Source organism: Spermophilus citellus, assembly GCF_964194105.1.
Source record: "Spermophilus citellus genome assembly, chromosome: 1".
Lineage (NCBI taxonomy): Eukaryota > Metazoa > Chordata > Mammalia > Rodentia > Sciuridae > Spermophilus > Spermophilus citellus.
The window spans coordinates 268,956,968-268,980,646 of NC_138182.1; the positions used below are offsets into that span (position 1 = coordinate 268,956,968).

General features: G+C 36.1%; 1 protein-coding gene and 1 pseudogene across 2 annotated transcripts in view; one reads left to right on the forward strand and one right to left on the reverse strand.

The window, feature by feature from the left end:
* The window catches only part of CPLANE1 (ciliogenesis and planar polarity effector complex subunit 1), a 132,936-nt gene that overhangs the window by 54,960 nt on the left and 54,297 nt on the right, over nt 1–23,679 (reverse strand). The window contains exons 29-39 of the mRNA XM_081301656.1: nt 23,349–23,422; nt 22,539–22,618; nt 21,285–21,362; nt 20,340–20,532; nt 19,587–19,883; nt 17,967–18,725; nt 16,201–16,367; nt 14,458–14,524; nt 12,156–12,207; nt 9,013–9,117; nt 6,202–6,273 (exon numbers count right to left, since the gene is read on the reverse strand). Coding sequence (XP_081157782.1) covers nt 6,202–6,273; nt 9,013–9,117; nt 12,156–12,207; nt 14,458–14,524; nt 16,201–16,367; nt 17,967–18,725; nt 19,587–19,883; nt 20,340–20,532; nt 21,285–21,362; nt 22,539–22,618; nt 23,349–23,422 — 1,944 coding nt within the window. The remainder of the gene's footprint in view (nt 1–6,201; nt 6,274–9,012; nt 9,118–12,155; nt 12,208–14,457; nt 14,525–16,200; nt 16,368–17,966; nt 18,726–19,586; nt 19,884–20,339; nt 20,533–21,284; nt 21,363–22,538; nt 22,619–23,348; nt 23,423–23,679) is intronic.
* LOC308653163 (signal recognition particle 14 kDa protein-like) lies at nt 18,891–19,219 on the forward strand (annotated as a pseudogene). The gene has a single exon. The product of its transcript is annotated as a signal recognition particle 14 kDa protein-like (transcript).

Sequence of the window (23,679 nt, forward strand, 5' to 3'; positions counted from 1 at the left end):
AAATATACTTAAATGTGGCTTCTTAAACGCCATAAGGTAAAATATATACGGGTCTACTAAACGTGTTCTTAAAAGTTAGTAAATGGAAAAGTAATTTTTTAAAATATATATATTTTTAGTTGTTGATGGTCTTTTATTTTATTTATTTATATGCAGTGCCGACAATGGAACCCAGTGCCTCACACATCCTATCAGCCACAACCCCAACCCCCTGGAAAAGCAATTTTAAGGTTGCTTTACTTCTGGGCCTAAACTAAAAGCAAAGTTACTAAAAGTTAAAATTCTAAAAGGTACAATCCCATACATAAGGAGTATGAAAAGTTTCAGATGAGCTTTGATGAAAGGACTGTAAAAATCATTAAGTATTTCATCTTATTACAAAGAAGTAATTTGTCAAAATTCAGAAATTTCATAAGGATTGTTTCAAAACATAAATTTAAAAAGAGTGAACAACTGGAAGAAGGGAAATATAAAGTTTTAAAAATGAAAATGTGTGTTTCTAGATGAGAAAGTATTGTAGGGTAAAATAATATTCTTGTACTAAAGCTGAACATGAAAGAGAAGACAAAACTAAGAAAGTGAAAAAAATTATAGATTGTCTAAGTTTTTAGTTGTCAATGGACGTTTATTTTATTTATTGATATGTGGTGCTGACAATGGAACCCAGTGCATCACACATGCTAGGCAAGTGCTCTGCCACCGAGCCACAACCCCAGCCCTACCTTTGTTTTATTTATTTATTTTTATGTGGTGCTGAGAATCAAACCCAGTGCCTCACATGTGCCAGGCAAGCACTCTGCTACTAAGCTGTAAACGCAGAACCAACACAGCCATCATTTAAGGGATTTTTTTAAAATTTTTTTTATTTTTATTTTTTTAGTTGAGGTTGGATACAATGTCTTTAATTAATTAATTTGTTTTTATATGGTGCTGAGGATCGAACCCAAGGCCTAGCCCATGCTAGGCAAGCACTCTACCACTGAGCCACAACCCCAGCACCATTTAAGGGATTTTTTTTGAAGGTCAAATTTTTATTCACTGATATGAAAAAAAGTCTAAAACACTGATCTGCTGTTATCTATCAAGATAATTTCCTGTGTCTTACTTAGGGAAACTAAGTCTTAAAGGAATTAGAATTTTTACCTATTTTCAAGAACTCAAAAAGATAATCACCAAAAAAACCAAATAACCCAATCAACAAATGGGCCAAGGACCTGAACAGACCCTTCACAGAAGAGGATATACAAACAACAAATATTATGAAAAAATGCTCATCATTGCTAGCAATTATAGAAATGCAAATCAAAACTACTCTTAAGATTTCATCTCACTCCAGCCAGGGCAGCTATTAGAAACGACAAACAACAGTAAGTACTGGTGAGGATGTGGGGAAAAGGTACACTCATACACTGCTGGTGGGACTGCAAATTGGTGCAGCCAATATGGAAAGCAGTATGGAGATTTCTTGGAAAATTGGAAATGGAACCACCATTTGACCCAGCTATCTGTCTCCTCGGTCTATACCCAAAGGACTTAAAAACAGCATACTACAGGGACACAGCCATATCGATGTTTATAGCAGCACAATTCACAATAGCTAAGTTGTGGAACCAACCTAGATGCCCTTCAATAGATGAATGGATTTTTTTTAAAGCGGCATATATTCACAATGGACTATTACTCAGCAATAAAAGAGAATAAAATCATGGTATTTGCAGGCAAATGGATGGAGTTGGAGAAGATAATGCTAAGTGAAGTTAGCCAATCCCAAAAAGCCAAATGCCAAATGCTTTCTCTGATATAAGGAGGCTTATTCATAGTGGGGTAAGGAGGGGGAGCATGGGAGAAATAGACAAACTCTAGATAGGGCAGAGGGGTGGGAAGCGAAGGGAGGGAGCATGAGGTAAAAATGATGGTTGGAATGTGATGGTCATCATTATCCAAAGTACATGTATGAAGACACGAATTGGTGTGAATATACTTTGTACACAAACCAGAAATATGAAAAACTGTGCTCTATATGCGTAATAAGAATTGTAATAAAAAAGAATTGTAATGCATTCTGCTGTCATATATAAATAAAAAAATTAATTAAAAAAACAACAAAAAAGAAAATAGCAAATTTAACTGAGGATTTATTTATATCACTTAATGTTTTATAACTGGATAAAGATAACTTGTTATCAGTAAGTTTTATATACAGTTTATGATGCTTTACACTAGAATGGAAATTTAATGTATTTTTGAAAGATAATAAAGAGAGCCTAATTTGTTTAAAGTTCCACAATGTAGAAAATGAAAAATTTTTCTGTTCCACAAAAAGAGAGGAGCACTCTTAGCTTGTTTGATTCATTTTTAAAATATTTTTTTAGTTGTTGATGAACTTTTTAAAAAATTTTTTATTTATTTATAAGTGGTGCTGACAATCGAACCCAGTGCCTCACGCATGCTAGGCAAGCATACTACCGCTGAGCCACTACCCCAGCCCTTGATTCATGTTTTAAAATTTACTTTCCCCAGACTTAAGAGAGAGAGAGAGAGAGAGAATTTTTTTAATATTTATTTTGTTTTTTTTTTAGTTTTCGGCAGACACAACATCTTTGTATGTGGTGCTGAGGATCGAACCTGGGCCACACGCATGCCAGGCGAGCACGCTACTGCTTGAGCCACATCCCCAGCCCTTGATTCATGTTTTATATGTACTGTTGTATTGTGTTAGTTGATATTCACTTAGACTTGGGAAACAATATATGAAAACTTTGTAAATTATATTTAAGAAAGAGGTAAAGATCAACTTTAGAAATAAAATAGATTGCCTAGATTTGTCAAGAGCCCCCCTATCTGATTTAAGACTCTGACTCTCACCTTATTCCATGTTAGGATGGCTCCAAAATTAGGCCAGAATTAAGCTTATTTAAAGTTATATTCAAAGGATATATTTTTGTTATAAAGGTACTACAATCTCAAAAATAAACAAGACAGAAAATAAAATTTAAAACTAAGTAAAGAACTGGATAAATTGTAAAAGGTATTTAAAGGCTGTAAAAGAGTTTTAAAAGAGTAAAATTTGTCAAGGATCTCATATGAATGAACTCATATATATGTGGGGTCTTTGTGAGGCAGAATAGATATCAAATATACATTTGTGGTATTATAGAGATAATGTTTCTTGGTTCAAAGCTATTATACAAACTGAATATATTTTGCTCTAGTTCATTTTGTATTTTCTTTGTATACCTTTGTAACTGCTGCCTGTTAGTGTTTTGTAGAAGTACTTCTTCTAAAAGAACAATCTGAGTTAATTTGAGATAATACCCCATCACCTGTAGGACAGACAGGATATAAGGCAGATGTCCAGTACTAATGCTGACCCCACTTAAATGTAAGGGAAAACTATAAAATTATAGACATTAAAGTTAAAATACAGTACTCCAAATTCAAGACTGGTGAAACTGGCCTGCTGGATGTTTAAAACCAAAATTTGGAGACAAAAGTCAAGGAAATAAAAGGGCAAAGGAGAAAGTAGCCAATATTGTGGCCCTTGCACTCTAAGGTCAGCAAGGACCCAGGGAACAACAGGACCCTTCTAAAGGACCTGCAACTCTCATGAGTCATCTGACTTTCGAACTATGGGGAATTCTGACAACCCTAGAGAAAACCAACCAGTGCACATTCTGCAAAGAGGAGGTCACTGAAGATAAAAATGTCCCTGATGCTTCCAAGGGAAACTACATGTGGTCAGCAAGACCCTGACCCATTTTGTAGATGGCACTACTAGTAGAAAAAAGCTAAAGAAACCAAGAAGCTTCTCACAACTTCCCAAGAGTGATCTCTAACAAATCTCAGCTGACTCTTAACAACAGAGAAGAAAAAGATCAATTTTGACCAACTTGGTTTTAAATACCTGGCAAGAGAGTATTTTAAATACTTTAGTGCAGCTATACATTGACAATTAAAGAAAAGACAATGGTTCTTTTAATGTAACTTCATGGACATTTGTGTCAGTCCTCCCAAAAGTAAATAAAACCAGGAGGTTAAAGGAAGGGTTTTATACAGGAGTTCCTAATAACTCTAAAAACCTCTGTCAGAGTCATAAATTTGTTCTGAGTCAATTTGAGACCTACAAATCTTCTTAACCTCCTACATAGAAAGACTTTGTTGTGTTTCTGTTGTTTTGCTTATATAACATTTATATGAGCTCCCTTACTTGGGAAAAACTACAGAATTTCTTTCTATAGAAAGTAAAGACCAGGGGCTTGGGTTATGGCTCAGTGGTAGAGCACTTGCCCGCCATGTGTGAGGCACTGGGTTCGATTCTCAGCACCGCATATAAAATAAAATAAATAAAGGTCCATCAGCAACTGAAGAAATAAAAAAGAAATTTAAAAAAAAGAAAATATATACTAGTCATATCCTTCACTTTATCATCCCTCAAGTTAAAGGGATTCCTTGCTCGATATCTCCTCTGGTCACAATTCATCACTTCCAGCCTGGTGGCTTGGCTTTAATCAAAGCCTGGAAAGAAGACAAGCTTCAACTGAATTGGAAAGGACCTTACCAAGTGCTCTGGAACACTGGGACACCTTCAGAACTGCTAAAAAGGGGTGAACTCTTTACCATCGGAGTTTCCTCCTCAAAAACTAATATGGCTAGGATACATGACAATACCAAAGGAAAAAAAGCACAAAAATGAAAATGAGACCAAAAGGTAAAAAAGAAGGGGGGGCATGAGAAATAGAAAGTCCGTTTTCAGAATACAGTACATAGCCTTAAAAGTAAAATTGGGATGTAAGAAAGGCAGCTGGAGGGAAAATAGAGCAGAATTGGAAAGTTACAAGCAGTTAACTCACAATAGCACCATAGCCTATGGATGTGCCAGATCCAAAATCCAGGTACCAGAACAGCCCCTGGACAAACAGGAGGTGGAGGAAGGGGCTGGCCTGACCAACAGAGATAGAAATCTCTCTGTTAGGAAATAGTAACTTAGGTAAAGAATTAAGAACTGCATACATGTTAGAATACATTCAACCCAAAAACACTTTCCCATCATGAGAGAACAAAGGGTGGAAACAACTAAAGACATTTCTTGAAATAACCAAGAGTAAAGACAAGACAGTAAAACCTACGAAATGCTGGAGTAGACTGTGCACTTAGCCAGTGAGGAACCTGGAAGGGAACTTGCACACTAGGAAATAAAATGCCGACTGTAACTGCTCTGGGGGTACCCACTTACCCAGATACCCAATCTTGCAAGACCATCAGTAAAGTCTCATTATTTTGCTATACCTTGTGTCTCTTAATCCATTCTTTGGGTTTGGACAGGTGAGCCAGTTTCTCACATTAAGATATGATCATGCTCTTCAAAAGGGTGGTATTAAGTGGTCTTTAGTATATTCAGAATCCATAGCTAAATTTTACCACTCAAAATGTTTTAACATCTAAATTTCATAAGTTATTTGTTTCTTATTCAGTAGTAAAATAAACAGGTCTTGACTGAGACTATAGCTAGGGGTAGAGCACTTGCCTAGCATGTGTGAGGCACTAGGTTCAAACCTCAGAACCACATAAAAATAAATAAAATGAAGGCATTGTGTCCATCTACAACTAAGAAATAAATAAAATTTTAAAAAATAAAATAAGGGGCTGGGGATGTGGCTCAAGCGGTAGCATGCTCGCCTGGCATGCGTGCGGCCCGGGTTCGATCCTCAGCACCACATAGAAACAAAGATGATGTGTCCGCTGAGAACTAAAAAAAATATTAAAATTCTCTCTCTCTCTCTCTCTCTCTCTCTCTCTCTCTCCCTCCCTCCCTCCCTCTCTCTCACTCTCTCTTTTAAAAAAATAAAATAAACAGGACTGTCACATGTACATTAGCAGGCAGTGTAACTCTGTGCCTTTTGTTCTTGGGCTCTAATCTTATTTTCCAGCATTTCAATTTTAGTACAGCATTACTTTCAAATTTCATGCTTAAAAATACAACTCATTGTTATAAAGAAAACAGGAAACTTGCTATGAAAGTTTTGAATTAACCAAAAAACCAGAAAAAAGGAAACTGAAAACAATTGTCATTCTGTTTCTATTAAGTCAGCTGATTGGTTTAACTGCTTGTTTAAATGGGGTTGGTGACTTCGGCTTTGGCCTCATATAGATATAACTGTAATCAGTCTGGCTGTTTTCAGAAAAGAAAAAAAGAACACACACCTGAGGTGGAAGAAATGATTTGCTGATTTTTATCACATTCAGAAACAACTTCTTGAGAAGCAACTTCCTTATCTTGTAAATCAGAAGATTTGAAGCAAAAAGAAAAAACAGAAAAGATTTCACAAACACAGGAAACAAATATATGAATACTGACAATTAAATATGGAGCATAAAAAGTGGTAATAAAGATTGACAACTACTTAATTTTAACAATTTAAACAATGATTTTAGAGTTTTAGTATTATGTAGTTACCTGGCCTGTCTCCAGATGAATCTTAGCAAACAGGCTGCCAACTTTATAAGATTACCCAGCAGCAAGGCAGAGTACCTTCAAGGTCTTCTCAAAGACATACTTAGATAACAACATTTAAAGAATGTTTCCAAAGGCAAACTCATCATTTACCTCAAAAACATCTTTTTGAACCCAAAGGCACTTTATCACTGACCTACATCCCTAGTCCTTTAATATATTTTATTTAAGACAGGCTCTTACTAAGTTGTTGAGGGCTTTGATAAATTGTTGAAGCTGGCCTCAAGCTTGTGAGTCTCTGGGATTACAGGTGTGCACCACCATGAGCAGTCTCAAAAACAACTTTCACATGCTCAACCCAATCTCAATCAGTAATAAACACAAAAAAATGACTTTCTATCACCTATCTGATCAGGAAAGTCAAAATTACATAAATCATATGAACGACAAAAGGTGTGTGTGGGGGTCTTATGCATTATGCATAGAGCAGAAAAAACTAAAACCTGCCAAGTAGCCAGCAGCTTCAACAATAAGAAATTGGTTAAATATTTTATGGCAAATAAATACAAAGTACTTTTTATGTTTTGTTTTGATGATATAGGGAAACATTTGGCATAAGTAGAAATCAAAGTAAAACAAAAGAGATACAAAATAGGCTGAGTGTGGTGGCACACACTTGTAATCCTACAGCTCTGGAGGCTGAGGCAGGAGGAGCTCAAATTCAAGGCCAGCCTCAGCAATAGCAAAACCTTAAGCAACTTAGCAAGACCCTGTCCCTAAATGAAATATAAAAGGGCTGGGGATGGGGTTGGGGATATACTCCATCAGTAGAGTGCTTTCACATGCACAAAGCCCTGAGTTTAATCCCCAGTACCATGGGGGGGGGGGAGGGCTGGGGATGTGGCTTAGCGGGTTAAGCACCTCTGGGTTCAATCCCTAGTACCAATAAATAAATAAATAGAATATAAAATACCCCGATACACCTTGTAATCCAAATTTAATCTACTGAAAATATACTGAACTGTTAATTCTCGGATACCAGGAGGCTTATCTCAAATGAGAAAAAACATTGTACCAGTCCACTTTTTTTTTTCTTTCATTTTTCTCCCCCCATCCCCCAGAATGGGGATTGAACCCAGGGGATCTTTACTACTGAAGTATATCCCTTATTCATTTTATTTTGAGATAGGATCTCCATAAATTGCTGAGGCTGACTTAGAACTTGCAATCCTCCTGCCTCAGCCTCCTGGGTAGCTGGAATTACAGGTGTATACCACAGTACCCAGATAACATAAGGCATTTTAAACATCACTTAATTAACGTTCTTTTATTTATTGGTAGTGTGTGCCCTGCAGTATTGAACACAGATATGAATTACCTTCAACACTGCAGCAAGGACCACATGCAACATTACTGTAATGCAAATATAGTACAACAAAGTAATATGTTAAAAACACACTCTAATTATGCTGGGTGGTGCACACCTGTTGTACCAGGGACTTGATAGGCTGAGACAGGAGGATTACAAGCTCAAGGACAGCCTGGGCAACTTAGTAAAATCCTGTCTCAAAATAAAATATAAAAAAGGACTGAAGGTATAATAAAATGCCCCGAGTTCAATCCCTAATACCAAAAAAAAAAAAAAAAAAAATGAAACAAACAAATAAACAAAACCACTCTAATTGAGAGAGCTTCGAGTTATTTGGGAAATAACTATAACAAAACTCTCAGGGAAAAGCTAGGAAAGAGGAATACCTGGACAAGAGGAGTTCAAATAATGAGGATACTTGCTATTTAAGTATTCTATCTAACTACATAAAACAACAAAAGATAAAAGACAAAACCATCCCAAAACATTATTGCTAAATTGTATGATTATAGTTAATTTTCATCTATCATAGTTGCTATATTATCCAAATATTCTATAGTAATTATATATCATTTTTAATGATGTCAGTAAATACTTTATAAAAAGACAAAATTGGAGTGTGTTTAGAAAGTACTTAAAATATTCCACACATAGACGAAACTGTTCACTGAAAGTCATAATAAGAATTACTGTGACATAATGAGCAGAGCACTATTCAAGATACTATTCATAATGATTAGTTATATCGATGAATAAGTTTTACAAGCAATTAACAGCAGATCCTCAAACATTCCCTTCCTCTGCTCTTGAACAGAGTTATGAGAACTTCCCACACTAGCCCCAATCTCGTTTTCTACCAACCTCAACTTTATCAGCCCTACTCCCAGGCCCCTCAACCTTAGGTAAGCAATTCAAGTGAAGGAAACTCAGAGCACTGATAATCCAATTCAAAACATTATTTCTACTGACTTAGGATGTAGTCTATGTCAGTTTTAAACAAAATCTCTATTATGTTTTACTTATTATAAATTCAATCTCTAATTTCCCCTTGTTGGGGAGAAGAACTTTAGATAAGTAACTAATATCACATAATTTTAAATTCCCTTTAAATTGCTGCCTTAAGAAAACACACAGATTATCTTAAATACATTAAAATATATTAATTTTTTAAAAAAGAAAAATAGTACTTTACCTGGTTCTGTATTTGTGCTTGCATCCTGACTTCCTATAACTTTCTTTTGTACAGAAGCCATGAAGTGCAATCCCGCTGAAGTATTAACATTGTCTTTAAGCATTTCTTAAATGTAACAAAACATTGGAAGCAATCATTGAGCAGCACACACCTCAAGGGGAGCCCAGAGGCTCAGTGAGTCAAGGGAGATAAAGGAAGGGGTTAGGAGGTTATTGAAGCAGACTTTTTGCATGAGGTGGAATGTAAGCTAAATTTCAAAAGACACAGTCTAATCCAAACTAATACTGCGGAAGACTGTATATTCAGCCAAGAAACCTAGAGATTTTTCTGACTAATGAGGATCCAGTTGAAGGTTACCCAAGGAAGTGATATGGCCATATTACTGTTCTGGAAAAACCTCCCCAGCAAGTGTGTAGAAAAAAAAATAGATTTGCACAGATAAAATTGAAATAAAGCAATTAGTTAGATGAGGCTGCACTAGCAATGTAAACAAGCAAGAGAAAAAATTTAAGAATTATGAAGGAGATAAAATAGGCAGGAACTGGTTCTTGAAGAGAAGAAGAAAGAGAAAGGCAGAATTCAGAATGATGTTTTTTTTTTTTTTTTTGGTTAGGCTGGCATCAACACAAATGGATATAGACAACAGAGATAGGAGAAGAAAACTGTTTGTGTGGGGAGAGGTAATAAATTCAGATTTCTCATGTGACTTAAGGTTATTTCCACTCAGGCAGGAAAGCTCAGCAGGAAGTAAAATCAAAATCTAACATATATTATGGCGTTTTGGATTTAGATTTAGATTTTCCTGGGAGATGACACAGGGAGATTATGGCACACTGTGGTATAATAAAAAACATAAGTTTTGTATTTGTCCCTAGTTCCAGGCACAGACTTTGTTTACATATTTAGAATGTCCTATATATATCTATAGATAGATATAGATAGGTGTATATATATGTGTGTATAGCTATAGGTAGATATGGATAGGTGAACATATATATGTGTGTATATATATGTTGTATGTATATATTAGGAGTATCTTTTATTATTCAGAAGGAGCTCTTTTGATCAAACCTGAATTTATGCTAATGAGTGACTTCAGGATGGAGTCAGTCACCACACAAACCAACCTTATGGTTAGAGGGTTAAAACTATCAGCCCCCTATCCACCTATCCTACCCCTAGCTCTAGGGTAGGGTAGAGTAGAGACTGAGTTCAGTCACAGTGGCCATGTTTGTAATAAGTTATGCCTATGTCCTGAAACTTTAATAAAAATTCTGAAACAAACAACTAAAGGGGATTCCAGGTGGGTAGACCCATGATGTGCTAGGAAAGTGGCCTGCCTAGAGAGGGCATGGGAACTCTGAGCTGTCCTCCTTGCTGCCCTAAACATTACATTTGGCATTTTCTAAGTTGAAGCCTTTATAAAAAGCATCATAATTTCAAGTAAGGTGCTTTCCCAATAATTCTGTGAATTATTCTGGTGAATTTTGAAGGCAGGAGCAAAAGGGGGGCTGACAAAGGAACCTGTGAATTTGTAAACAGCTTGGCAGCAATGGAGGTGTCCTGGGGACCTTGTTTACAACTGGTTTCTAAATGAAGCCCTCTTGTGAGACTGAGCCCCTCACTTGTGGTGATCAGTGCTAACTCCAGGTAGTTAGTGTCAGCAATGAATTGAATTGTAGCATTCTTGGTTGGTCTCAGAGAATTGTTTGGAATGATACAACACACATCCACTGGAGTGTAATGAAGTCATTAAAAATAACATTGTAGGGCTGGGGTTGTAGCTCAGGGGTAGAGTGCTTGCTTAGCACTCACGAGGCACTGGGTTCGATCCTTAGCACCACATAAAAATAAAATAAAGGTTATTGTGTCCATCTACAACTAAAACAAATGCAAAAGAAAAAAATAATATTTTAGCCAGGTGTGGTCACCCATGCCTGTAATCCCAGTGGCTCAGGAGGCTGAGGCAGGAGGATCTTGAGTTCAAAGCCAGCCTCAACAACTTATGGATGCCCTAAGTAACTCAGTGAGACCCTGTCTCTAAATAAAATACAAAAAAGGACTGGGGATATGGCTTAGTGGGTAAGTGCCCCTGAGTAATTCAATCTCTGGTACCAAAAAATAAAAATAACATTGTACAAGAACATCTAGGGACATGGGGAAAATATTTACCTTAATACTAGTATGTAAATACAAGTTAATTGCACCTGCTTAGCATGTGCTAGGCCCCCTGTACAAAAAAAAAAAAAAAAACACACAAGTGAAAAAATTGTTTTAATATGAGTGGGAAAGAACTGTAGAGGGGTTAGGAAGTGCAAGACTGAAGCTGAGCAGGTCAGTTACAAGGCGGCTAAAAGGAGGCCTGATGCAAGGCAGAAGCCTTGGAATGGTGATATCACTGTTAGAAAGATGCCAATTTAAAATTCGTACATGTTAATAAAAGTAGAAAAGAAAGATGAGAGACTGTGTATGTATTTGAGCAACATCAAAAAAATGTAGAAGCTGAAGTAGTGACTGAAATAATGACTGAATGGCCCTATGAGCACAGGAGTGAACAAATGAATTGCTGAGAAGAAAGATGTAGGGAATACATGCATTCAAGGGGCAAGAAATAAACTGACCAGTTTAAGAAAAACTAATAATTTACTATTTATAAGTGAGTTCTTTTTCTGAACTGATTTCTCTATTTTTAAAGTACTCATATTTCTATGTTGAATTAAATCCTAGGCATATTCTTTCATAAATTCCTTTCATGCTTTTTACCTCATTTTTGAGATCCTAATTGATTACATGACCCTACAGCAGGGGTTGGAAATCTGTATAGAGCCAAATAGTAAATATTTTAGGGTCTGTGGGCTACATGGTCTCTGAGGCATCTATGCTATCCTGCTGCAGCTAAAAGCAATAACAGACAAGGCATAAACTAATGGGCATGGCTATGCTCAATAAAACCTGATTACAAGAACAAGCCTAAGCAGGGCACAGGTAGTCACCTATTGCTCTATTAGATATCAACAAACACAATGCATCTTGTCAAAGACAATATGAAAAGAATTTATTCTCTTTTTTTATATTATATCTATTTCTAAAAAGCTGATTTTAACTCTAAACTTAAACATTATATTAATCATGCATATACATACCAAGAGGAATGCTGAAATCATCCAAAGGCTGAGAAACATGATGTTCTTGTTCCTAAATGAATTTCCAAGTACCAATTTATGATTAACTACAAGACACTTATTTTGGGAAAAAAAAATGTAACTGTAAAATGTTAAATTCTTAAGTACAGGTTCAATTTTTATCATTCTAGGCATAATTACTTATTCTATCAAGTTATTTACTCTGTAAAAGTTAACTCTACAAATGAGTTCATGAAATTCACAAGCCAAGAAATTAAAAAACAGAATTACCAATTTAACACAAAGTTATTAAGCTACTGGTATGGTTTGGATCCGAAATATCTCCCAAAGTTCATGTGTTAGGCAATATAGCAACATTAAGAGGTGAAATGATTGGATCTTGAGGGATGTAATCTCATCAGTGGATTAATCCATTTGATGAATTCATAATTTGAATGGACTTCTGAGTGGTAACTACAGGCAGATGGGGTGTGACTGGAGGAAACAGGTCCCTGGGGGTATGCCCTTGAGGACTACATCTTGTCTCTGTCTCCTCCTTTTGCTTTCTGTATACCATAAATTGACCAGCTTTCCTCATCACACCCTTACAATATGATGCTTGGTTAAACCTCCTGCCCAGAGTAATGGAGCTGGCTAACCATAGACTGAAATCATGAGACAAAATAAACTTTTCAGGTATTTTCGTCACCATAAGGTATAGCTGATTAACACAGTATGTGCAATTATCCACTGCAGATTAATTTCAATATTCTAATAGAATCCCAATCCTGTCAAAATCTTTCATGGACACAACAAACATTTTCATGAAGTGCCTCTAGACATGCTCCTGAGGACTATTATGGTTTAGATTTGGTGTCCCCCAAAAGCTTATGTGTGAGACAATGCAAGTTTTGGCGGAGAAATGATTGGGTTATAGCCTTAACCTATTCAGTGAATTAACCCATGATGGGATTAACTGAGTGGTTAACTGGAGGTAAGTGGGATGTGACTAGAGAAAGTGATTCACTGGTGGTGGGGTTATGGGGTATATATTGTATATCTGGAGAGTGGAATCTCTCTCTCTGCTATCTGATCACCATGTGAGCTGCTTCCCTTTGCCATACTCTTCCACCATGGTACTCAAGCCTCACCTTGAGCCCCTAGGAATGGAACCTGCCTTCTATGGACTAAGACTTCTGAAACCATGAGCCCTCAAATAAATTTTTCCTTCTCTACAATTGTGCTGGTTGGATCCTTTAGGCAGACACAGCAGCGAAACAGCTGACTAAAATAAGGACTTACTGAAAAAGCATATCTTTAAAAAATCCACATGAATGAACTTCTGTTTATTTAATCTGTTGTTACCCAAGTAGCTAAACAGTCACCAAATTTTGAAAGAATGTTTACAAAGATCTGACTTACAGGTTATCTAATAAATGTTTGTTTGGCCAGGGTTGTGGCTCAGTGGCAGAGTGCTTGCCTGGCATGTACAAGAAACTGAGTTTGGGCTGGGGATGTGGCTCAAGCGGTAGCGCGCTCGCCTGGCATGCGTGCGGCCCGGGTTCGATCCTCAGCACCACATACAAACAAGGATGTTGTGTCTGCCGAGAACTAAAAAATGGATATTAAAAAAATTCTCTCTTTCTCTCTAAAAAAAAAAAAAAAAAGAAACTGGGTTCAATCCCCAGCACCACATTAACAATAATAATAATAACAACAACAATAATAATAATAATAAACAAAACAAAATTATAAAAAAATAAAATAAATCTATGTTTGGGAAACATTAGAGGCACCTCAAAGAGTGGTAAAATTCTAATAGGAAGACCCTAAATCACAAATCATATGCATTAAGATAACAGAGAAAAAAGCAAAGAATTATTTCAAGCATAAGAATGTCACAAAGGCCAGGTACAATGGCATATGCCTGTAATCCCAGTGGCTTAGGAGGCTGAGGCAGAAGGATCACAAGTTCAAAACCAGCCTCAGCAACTTAGCAAGGCCCTAAGAAACTTGGGGAGACCCTATCTCTAAAATACAAAAAAGGGCCAGGGATGTACCTCAGTAGTTAAGTGTCCCTGAGTTCAATCTTCAGTACAAAAAAAAAAAAAAAATCACATAGGCAGATGCAGGGATCTGTGTACTGAATGATGAAGAGACCCCTAGTCACAACCTGAAGCTTCCAGCACTACTAGACAAGCCACAAGAAACACCAAACTCTGTGAACATGCAAAGTAGGGAAGTAGTTGTTCTATACTCTGAGTTTCATGGCAATTTCTGAGTCATCATTATTAATGAAGGAATCCTCTGGCCAGAAACTCACACTTGTTTTTGTCCTCAGTTTTTCGCATCTTTTTTCTTGCAGCTCTTTCTCAGTTCGTCTTTTTTGCCTGTTAAAAACAAACAGCATAAGTCAGGCGTGGGCAGTACATGCCAATAATCCTAGAGTCTCAGAAAGCTGAAGCAGGAAGATCTCAAGTTTGAGGCCAGCCTCAGCATTTAGCAAGGCCCTGCCTCAAAATAAAAAAGTAAAAGGACTGGGGATGTAGCTCAGTGGTAGAATATGTGGTAGAGTGGCCCTGGGTTTAATCCCCATAAAAAAAAAAAAGGTATAAAATGTACTTAGTTTTTTTGTTTGTATCATGCTACACAGAAATCGTTATTAAAATCATGTTAATAAATTATTTAATAGAATTTAATTTAATTAGTAAGACATTCATTCTGCTAGATTGTAGACATATATACAAACAAAAAAATAAAAAATATGTGGTATTTATTCCTAGTTCTTCTACTACTTAACTGACTATTCTTTGGTGGCCACAGGATCTCAGGATAGGCTTAAACCTTTTAGTTAACTGTCAAACTCTCTTTTCTGCAGATTTGAAGCTGGTACTAGAGATTGTATCAGATACATTAATTTGCCTATCCTGATAATGCTAAGCACATTTATTCACCTCAGTGAAATCCCAGTAAGGAGGAAAAGAGGTCCCAAAAACCTAAACAGAAGACTTATATTGAAGAGGGAAAACACAGAAAGGATGGAAGGAGTAAATCATTTCTGGAAAGAGCAATGGGAATAAACTTTACAGTCTGATAATGTGAAATTTTAGAAGTATTCTCTAGATTCAGTAAATCAATCAATACGTGTCTTGAACATCCATTACAGGTAAAACACTAAGTGCTCTTCATTAGATATTACAGCCTTGCTTTGTACATATACACCTTTTAGTGCCATGAAGCCATGACCTACCCTCCTGCTTACTACAAGAGTCTGTAGAATATAAGATCAATAACAATAAATACTGGCTCAAAGAATCAGATAGTACCTGGAATACCAAATATTTTGCTGCAAAAGACAAGCATCTTTTACTCATTGTTTTATAAAAACACGTAAAAGAATCCTCCAGCCTGTGAACAGTAGAAACAAATTCCCTAATAGAAAAAAAAAAAAGATAAGGCTATCTCCCAATAGAGATATTTTCCTCATTATAAGACACATTAAAATACATGACACTTGCCAGGTGCAGTGGCACACTCCTGTAATCCCAGTGACTCAGGAGGCTGAGGCAGGAAGATCGCAAGTTCAAAGCCAGCCTCAGCAAAAGTGAGGCACTAAGCAACTTAATAACCCTGTTTCTCAATAAAATGCAAAATAGGGCTGGGTATGTGGCTCAGTGGTTGTGTGGCCCTGAGTTCAATCCCCAATTTAAAAAAAAAAATACATGACACATGGCAAGGAAACAGAATATGAAATTGTGTACTAAGCCAGGAGGTTGAACCAGAGGACTTCCATCTTTAAGACTACATGGATTACAACTGCATTCTTTGATCCATCAATAAATACTTGTAGTTTAAAAAAAAAGACTATATGGATTTATAAGTAATAACTTATTGATACATATCATCAAAAAAATCAGAACTTGCCTTTTTTTAATATTTATTTTTTAGTTGTAAATGGACACAATATCTTTATTTTATTTTATGTGATGCTGAGGATTGAACCCAGGGCTTCACACGTGCTAGGCGAGCGCTCTACCGCTAAGCCACAACCCAGCCCAGAACTTGCCTTTTGTGACTGTTCTTTCCTTGTCTTATTCCAGATGGTTCTACTTTGATATTGAGAAGCTGAAGGCAACCAGAATCCCCTTGTTGCAATAAATGATGTGTTAGTTTCTGCTCGCTTTGTTTAAATGTAATGAGGTTTTCAAGTGGGATAAGCTGCGGTTTCTTACACTACAAGAAACAAAATAATGAAAGTTTATAAACTCAAATATACAATACATTGACAAACTGAGAAAAAAATTTAATTAAACCAAAATATGCAAAAGACAGAAAAAATCAAATATAACAACTTGGTAAGCTAAGTATTCATATTTTGAAGAATTAGAGATTTTAAAATGGAAATTTTCAACTACGTCTTTTTTTTCTTAAACACGTTAAGGATCAAATCCAACATTAAATTGCACGAGGTAGACAAGCACTATATCACTGAGCAATATATCACTGTATCACTATATCACCATATCTCTGGTCCTCAAGATTTCTACCCTTTTATCTTGTTGTTGTTCTTTTTAGATATACATGACAGCAGAGTGTATTTTGACATATCATACACATATGTAGTATAATTCATTCTAATTAGGATCCCATTCTTTTGGTTATGCATGATGTGGAGTTACGCTGGTTGTGTATTCACAAAGTTACGTTTGATTCATTCTACTGTCTTTCCTATTCCCCTCTCCCTCCCTTCCCTTCATTCCCCTTTGTCTAATCCAGTGAACTTCTAATCTTCCCCTCTCTACCCTCCCTTGTTATGAGTTAGCATCCACTTATCAAAGAGAGCATTCAGCCTTTGGTTTTTGGGGATTGGCTTATTTCACTTAGCATGATATTCACCAGTTACATCCATAATTTCATTTTTATTTATGACTGAGTAATATTCCATTGTGTATATATACAACATTTTCTTTACCCATTCATCTGTTGTATGGCACCTAGATTGGTTCCATAGGTTGGCTATTGTGAATTGAGCTACTAAAACATTGATATGGATGAAGACCTCTAGTTTAATTTTTAAAACAAGTTTGACAATCCCTAAATATGGTGATGGGAACTTGAGGGTTCATTATATTATTCTAATAAAATTTTTTTTTAAATTATTTTCAAAATGCCAACTTTTCCACTTCTTTAATTCTTCCTCCTTCTTTATATTGTGTTCAGAAGGAGGCATGCTAACTATTTTTTCTAAGAAACAGCCATTTCTCTTTCCAGTATCATCTTTAAATCTTAAAGCATACAACAGAATGAATTTCTCCCTAAGATGGTACTACTCATGTACAAAATTAGAACCTAAACATTTTGTATTTCATAAATCAAAGATAATATCTTAAAAGAGGATTTGGTGGGTTTACAAAGCTACCATTTAATTATATGCACAGCTACTGATAGAGCAGGGTTGACTTAACTTTAACCTATAACAGATTTGAAGAGAGTCATATTGCAATTGTTAGCAATCTGACTGGCTCACTCTTGCTCTCTACACATGCACACACCCACATGCAAACAAGAACACCTAATAATTATATTTTATTTTTTATTTCTTCTCTGAGAAGAAATAACTATGAAAGATTCAATTAAATTCTGATATACTGATAAAGAAAAAAGGCCTAATATCTCTAAAATACACTTATTTTAAACCTGAAATTTCTGTTATATAAAATTAAAATACGAAAAACCCAAAAGCATTATTTAGAGTTTTCACTGAACTTATAGAATTCATGTTACAAAAAATGTAGGATCCTGCCTTTGTATCACTGCACAAAAATTAATTACCATATTTTCCGAGGACAAACATGATTGCAATAATGATAGTTGTGGGTATTTTCTTTCTTCTGCTACAGTTCTAATATGTCTTGGGGGAACTGTAATTGGTGCTCTTGTGGCTGATGAAAATATATAAGGAGACTTAAATTGCAGGTGCAACAATGGAAGTCCAAAGGAATTCTCGGGAGATACCTTAAGGGACCCTTGCTTAGCATCATAGAGTTTTTCTGGCTTTATTAATATTACAGAGTCCTGTTGAGATGTCAAGTTTTCTTCTCCAATATACTGACTGAAGTTCACTTTCATAGGAATGTCTGTAATTACAGTTTCTGCCCATTTCTTCTGCTCAGTTGCTTTGTTTATGGTTTCAGTACTGCAGTGGCTTGAGTTTGAGTGGGATCCTGAGGTAGCGGGTATTTTTCCCTGTGGTACAGGAGGCTGGAAGCCCCAAGCCTCTCTTGGCTGGGCCAGAGGCCGAAAGGGAATGTGTGGTACTCTTTCTGCTTGTAAAGAAAGGGGCTTGAATTCATGTTTATGCTCAAACTGAAGCAAAGGAAAGCCAGAATCAGGACTGGACGTTTTGGCAGGTGGGATAAGTCTAGGTGTCTTCCAGACATTAGAAGGCGTGGACAAAAGATGGAAGGGAGTGTTTCCAGCAGGAGTTAGAGAAAATGAAGGGGGTGCTAAGCTTTGAGATGCTGGGGTGAGTCCTATCTTCTGAGATTGGCCATCTACTTGACATGAAGATACACTCCCATGGGGAACATTCTGGAAAGGAAAAAAAAAGATATAATGTAAGTTTAGAATATTACAAACTCCAGATTTTGTAAATGATTTTAAACATATTTTGAGGGGTGGAATGTTAAGAAAATTATTAAAAAATTAATTTGCTCAGGGGACTGATGTTGACTGGAAGGGTCCAGCAGTACTGTGATGGTGCTCCTGGAGAGCCAGCAGTTCCTCGGGGAGCTGCCTAGGCTCTTCCAGAAGTGTCAGCTGTCGGCAGCACGTACATCACCTTGAAGAAGTATGATGGTCGAACTAAACCTACACTGAGGAAGGGTTCTGTGGAGGGTGTTGAGCCCTCAGACAAGAAGTGTCTGTTGAGAGCAATGGATGGGAAAAAGAAGATCATCACAGCGGTGAGCTCCAAAGAAGTGAATAAGTTTCAGATGGCTTACTCAAGCCTACTGGAGCTAACATGGAAGGGCTGAAGAAGAGAGAAAAAGAGCAAGAGTAAGAAGAGCAAAGCAGCACAGTGAAGAGCACTGCATTCTCTGCTTTTACCAAACCCCTGAATTGCTATATTTCCCTTTTGTTTATAGTTTTGCTCATAAATCTAGGTTTCTGGTTTCCCCATTAACTGTTTCCATGTGATATTAGGGTCATTTTGAAGAGAAGAAAGGTTGCAGTGTTTACAAGGTAGTTGTGGTAAGAAACCAGTTTATTTCAGATCTGTGATGCCTGGTTGTAAATTCCTAAATTAGTTTTTAAAAGTCTCTGTAGTCATCGTTGTGAAGAGCAATGTATCATTAAACACCTGCTTATCAGTACAAATTAATTGGCTCAAATACCAAAAGAACAATGATCAGACTACTAGAACATTAATGGTATTTTTATTGGCATTACCTGAAGATTTCCATTATTATTCTGATCAGAATGGATAATTCCTTCATGGCCATGTGAGTTATTCTTGCCAGGCTCCCTGGTGTACTCTCCCATGGATTGTGGTTTAATGAAAATTTTCTGACTAAGATTCCTACTTCTGTTGACTTCAACATCATCACTCCCTCCTGTAGGGTTTGAAACCTGGCTTGTTCCCAAACGTTCAATCTGAGTCTGCTGTAGAAGTTGATGCACATCTGGGAGGTTAGCAAAAGATGATCCTACTATTTGCATTAAACTAATGAAGTTGATCTGTTGCAGCTACAAGAAAACAGAATTAAAGAGATAGCTTAAAACATAATGAAAAGAATCTAAGGAATCAACAATAACCACCTGAATATTCTTTGTCACACTTTTGCCTTGGCATCTGTCAAGACTCATAAATGCAGACTGGGAGGCAGGGCCAGGAGAGATTTTTTTTTAAAAAAGGGTACAAAAAAGTACGGGAACATAAACACTAAATCACCAATGAAACCTGAGACTATGCATAAACCTATGAACCAGTTCACAAATCCATCCAGGGATCATAAAGGAGTGGTTCAGTAGAGGAGGGTGAGAATAAAGGATTCCTAGAATGGGTGTGTTTTGAACAAGTTTTCAAGAGAGAAAACAGCAGAGAGCAGCACACCAGTGAGAAATTCATTTCTGGAAGTTTATTAACTTTAAACCATACACAATCATTTGTAGATCTACTTACTTTTGTAGAGATATGCTCACCTGAACTAATTTAAACATTTCATCTTGGAGCATTTGTCTAACAGAATCTGAAGAATCTGGTAATTGAGCCCTGTGTTCACTTCTCTGGGTCGCCCCAGGTGATGGAACAGGTGTTTCTGAAGCAACATTGACTCCAGTTGATACCAGGGGCAGAAATGAAGGAGATTTACCTTTAAATGCAGAAATCTGTACACTATATGGAAACATTTAAATTTTAAAAAATGCAAATTAATTAAAAAAATCTGTAACATCAATATTTAGACCCCACTTTTTTTTTTTCAAATTTAGGGGTTATTTTGGCAGTTTTTAGGATCTCTGCAGTACCCATCATTTTTCATCTAAATGCCTGTATCAGGGACATGTACTGTCACAGTCAACGATGGTCCCTCCCAATGCTGCTACAGCACAGGAAAGTCCAGCATAGGTCCATGCAGGTATCTGAGTTTGAGACGTATGATCATTCTGATTAACTATACAGACTTCATAATTTGGCTTAGGAATAAGATTTTTGACTAAAATTAATGATTCAGATTAAAGAAAACTAAGGAAAGAATAGGTTAAAAAATTTAATTCTGGGATCAACAAAGCAAGCAGGTGCTGATCAAAAGAGAATTAAAAGTATTTCAAATGATATTAGAAATCAGAAGCTGAAAATAGCAACAATTACATCTTTCAATAATATATCCACTACTTTTTTTCTGGGAAAAAAGTATCCCTGTATGTCCTTAACAACAGGGAAAGAAAGAATCTTTGAATAATTAACTAAGATGTCAAAAATCTGTGCTATGTTACTCTTTCAATATTGCATGGTGTGTTCATTTATTATTTTCATAGTTTTAGCCAACATTTAGCAGTTATTTCAAACTGGTACAGTAGGCATCAATTCATCCTCTTACTTACTTGTACAACATGATCATTTTTAAAGTAGTAGACAAAAATTCTTACCTAGAAATTTCTGAATTTGTATCTATACAAAACGAGTGAGAAACAGCATGTTCAGGATTTGAAAAGGCTTCAGTCATACTATAAATAAAAGTTAATAAGTGATTAGGAAGGAAGATATTGTTTACATTATCTAACATACAGGTGATCTAATGATTAGCCATCTAAGAGTCTAAACATCCTCTAACACTCTGTAATGTTTGGCTCATAATCATAATCTATTTACATCTGTCTCCATAGCGATTAGAAATAGATTCAAACAAAAGCAAAAAAATATTTCTATATGACTTAACTTAAACAATGTTGATTGCTCAGCAACAAAAACAACAGAACCTAAAATGAGGGACATGAGGTTGGCTGGGACCCAAATTTCTCTTATGGAACAGGTAAACACTTTGCTTAAGAACACTGAAGAAATTGTTGTTGGGGTTGGGGTTGTGGCTCAGTGGTAACGTGCATGAGGCATTAGGTTCAATCCTCAGCACCACATAAATGTAAAATAAATATCTTAAAAAAAAAAGAAATTTTTGTCATGTATGAAACCGTAAAGACTAGTTTTTACAAACAGATGTATCTCATAAAGGCACATCACGTTAAATGTATAATTTGGGGGGCTGGGGGCAGAGGTCAGTGGTAAAGCATGTGCAAGGCCTTGAGTATCGAACCCCACCCCTGAGGGGGAAAAAGAATCTTTTTGTCAATTTTTCACAGTAGAACTAAACAAAATTTGTATACTAAAAAAAGAAAATCTAATTATGTTGCCTCTCATATTCAAGGTAATCCTAAAATTCTAACACTCATTTCTACAACTGCCCTCAGCTCTTTCCAAAACAGTAACAAGCCAGCCAGCAGAGCATGTGCTCCTTGTAGCTCTACTGCAGGGCTAATGGGGAAAGATCATGTGTAATCAGGATGCATAAGGGCTCTTTGATTCCATAAACATGGAAAGGTGGTTTGCTAATTGGCAGATGAACATACACTGTTCTATTTACAGTTATATTTTATTTTGATAAGACTGATAGTGATAGAGAAAAAGTATTTTCGATATTATTATTTATTCCACTCTAGCACAACTTGAAAATGTAACATTTACCAAAAATCATTGTTTACTCTAGCTATAAACTGAAGTTACCAATTTCATTAGAAATATAATAACACCATAAAATACGTAGTACAACTTCAGAGGAAAAAAAAAAAGCTGCAGCTTCACTGAGTTAAAGAAGCCAGTGAAGTCATTTCATACTATCTTCCCCTTACCCTTTCTGTTCAACTGATTTTTCTTTCATATTTGCCTCCCATGGTTCTTCCCTTGGACACAAAACCTCTTCTGTCAGATGCTGTAAAAATAGTACCCAAAATGAAAAGAGGTAAAACAAATAGGAATTTCCTGGGATGGGTATTTTGAATTTCACATGAGCTACTTGCCCAGAGTAACAGTTTAAAAGCAAGGGAAAATCAAATACTAACATGTACTCCCAGGACTGCTCTGGCCAGATCCTTAGACCATATGAACTGCCTTTGGCTATCATTCTGAGCTACTGAGCATATTCAGGTACAAATACATGATAATGTGAGTAGACTAACAGTTACATACACTCATCACTGCATGATTATTAATTAATCTGTGAAAACAACTACAAAATCAAAAAAGACCACTCTTTTCTAAAAGAATTGTTACATTAATTGGAAAACTCAATCTTCCACCTAGATGTTCAATGTATATAGAATTTTGAGAAAACAAATTAATATAGAAAGTGCATATAGTATTACAAACTACATCCTATACTGAATTATACTTCATAAATTACAAACATTTTCACCACTCTTGATTAATTTGCTGAAGCAGTTTATTAAAAGAGAGTCATTGCCTAAAATTATTGGACATGTACTAGTAAAATTTTAGTGAAAGAAAAATTCTGCAAGGCATGGCTCTATTCTTAGCTCAATAGTGCAGATGTAAAAGATAATAGCTTTGCTTTGATATATTTTGTAATAGTGGATAAAAACCCTTAGATATAATTTAAACTCTAGACAGAAGTTAGATCATTTTATCCACTATTGATTTACCTCTTCCAATTGCTGTGGTAAAGCTGGCATGTAAATGGCAATATTGGGACTTTTGAGACCTCCAACAGATTCTTCTAGAAGAAAATTAAAGGAAAAGAAAATTTGCCTTTTGAAAAATAATCGTTTGACTTACTTAAGGGTTTCAGGAATATTACAGGAAACATTTTCTACCTTAACAAAATATTTTTTAAAAAACACTTAGACTTGGGCTGGGGATGTGGCTCAAGCGATAGCGCGCTCGCCTTGCATGCATGCGGCCCGGGTTGGATGGTCGGCACCACATACAAAGATGTTGTGTCCGCCAAAAACTAAAAAATAAATATTAAAAATT